Below are 2077 nucleotides of genomic sequence, written 5' to 3' on the forward strand. Positions count from 1 at the left end.
AAAATCACTTCCAAAAGGAAATACTCTTTCGCCCCCTTGTGGTAGAGAAAAGCCACTACATTGTTGATATGCCAGTCGGTCTTGACCATAAATATATTATCACTGGACAAACGGAGTGTGACGTCAGCCACTGCAAAATAAGGTCAAATGAAAGAAAGAATAAAGTAAGTAAAACTCAAGCTAAATTAAATTCATGGTTGATGAGAGATTTGTCTTTATTTGGTTATGGTCCTGAAATCAAAAGCAGAAGGTATATCAAGATCTATGTATGCTGACTTATCAATTGATATTCCCAAAAGTACAATTAAAAGGTGAGATATGATGTATGATTATATTTGGAGGAAAAAAAAAACATTACCTTAACTAAAATTGTATTATTGGTTACAGACATCAAGGCGGTTTGGAGTTGCTGGAGTTCTCTACCATCAACAATACAATTAAATTTAAATGGAGAAAAGAATTCTGAAAAGCTATGACAACATTTGGGATGATTATGCTTTTTGTTTAATAATACTGGTGGCAAACATTTTCAACTCAAGTGCAATTTTTATTTTGTTAAAATGACCTGAATTCTATCAACAAGCCTTTTTATCTTGGATATTGATTTAGAAACATAACTTTAGCCCACACATGTATTTTATTTGGAATAACAAAGAAATATTTTACATAAATTAGTGTTTTGTCATCCATGGTTTGGGATGAATTTTGTTAGTTGTTCATATTGAACACCAAAATATATGTTGTTCAGTTCCTCCTGCTGCACATTTTTTAGTATTCAACCATGGGGTGCTTAAACTGGGAAAAATAATTTAAAATAAACATAGAGGGGTCTTGTGTTTTGTCACTCGAGTAGACAATTTTTAATCTAATCTTCCACTGTTTTTATAAAAACAGAAAATGTTGTGATGTTGAAGACATTTTCTAATAACAAAATTGAATATTAATATTTCATATTCAAATGTTTGATGTCATGTTGTAGGCTATTTTGAATCATATTTTACAAGAATCATTTTTGTTGTTCAATTGTTAATTATTTTTTGGGGGGAATTCCACCTTCACAAGTGTAAATGGTCAGTTTCACAACTATATTTTAATTAATTTTATCTGGACTTTAAATCATATTACAAAACGATAGAAAACATTAGAAATATGAAGGCTTCAAGAATATTTCATAACTGTTTTATTTTATCTTATTTTATTCTTATATATATACACTTTAACCTTCTGGTTTTGTTAATGTACATTGATAAGGCACGTGCTGGCATCTTGGAGTCCGCACGTATTTCCTGTAGAACACGAAGGGGGCGGGGTCTCGCGGTGCAGTTGAAGGTTCAAGCTCTATCCAACATGGCAACCAGGTGGGGGATCTGCAGCGCGGGGAAGATCAGTCATGACTTCGCTGTGGCTCTGAAAACTCTTCCAGCTGCAGACCATCAGGTATTCCGTTAGCACCTCATACAGACTTAAAAGGCACATGTTTATTTATTAGTATTATTTATTCGAAAACGCTCAGTCAGTGCAACCTCTGAACTCGGCACGCGCTAATACGTTTGCCTGTATGGCAAGCTAAATGGGTCAATATTCATATATGTGTGTTGTCAAGCACGTCTGTTTATTTTAGCATAGAAATAATAACCAAAGATTTTGGGAACTGAGGCGGACCTCACGCTGGAAGATCAATATGAAACACATTTACCGTAAAACATGGATTATGTGGGTACACGTTTTTTGGTACAATTTTCTGTCACAAACTAAATTTGCAATAATTTGCACTATATATAGATATATATATCTATATATCTATATCTATATATATATGTATATATAACAAGTTGTTACATCTTTGTTCCATAAGCTATATCTTACTAAAAATATACCAATAAATATTTTTTTATCTTATGTCACGTGTACAAATATATTTAAACAAGAAACTAGTCATAAATGTGTGGTGATATTTAGTATTTTTGTTGTGTCTGTTCATTTTTTGTCATGTGTTGCTTCCTTCACCACATAAACAAAATGTTCATTTTGTCTTATTGTTCCCACTGACTCATCAGATCTCAAATGTTTTCTTTGA

At 32.4% G+C, this 2077-nt stretch overlaps 1 protein-coding gene across 1 annotated transcript in view; it reads left to right on the forward strand.

The window, feature by feature from the left end:
* The first annotated feature begins 1296 nt into the window (after positions 1 to 1296).
* Positions 1297 to 2077, forward strand: part of LOC112138807 (trans-1,2-dihydrobenzene-1,2-diol dehydrogenase-like) — a 1706-nt gene continuing 925 nt past the window's right edge. Inside the window, exon 1 of the mRNA XM_024261444.2 lies at positions 1297 to 1437. Within this exon, the coding sequence (XP_024117212.1) occupies positions 1348 to 1437 (90 nt within the window). The 5' untranslated portion in view covers positions 1297 to 1347. The remainder of the gene's footprint in view (positions 1438 to 2077) is intronic.

This window comes from Oryzias melastigma, unplaced genomic scaffold (assembly GCF_002922805.2).
Source record: "Oryzias melastigma strain HK-1 unplaced genomic scaffold, ASM292280v2 sc02156, whole genome shotgun sequence".
In the NCBI taxonomy this organism is placed as follows: domain Eukaryota; kingdom Metazoa; phylum Chordata; class Actinopteri; order Beloniformes; family Adrianichthyidae; genus Oryzias; species Oryzias melastigma.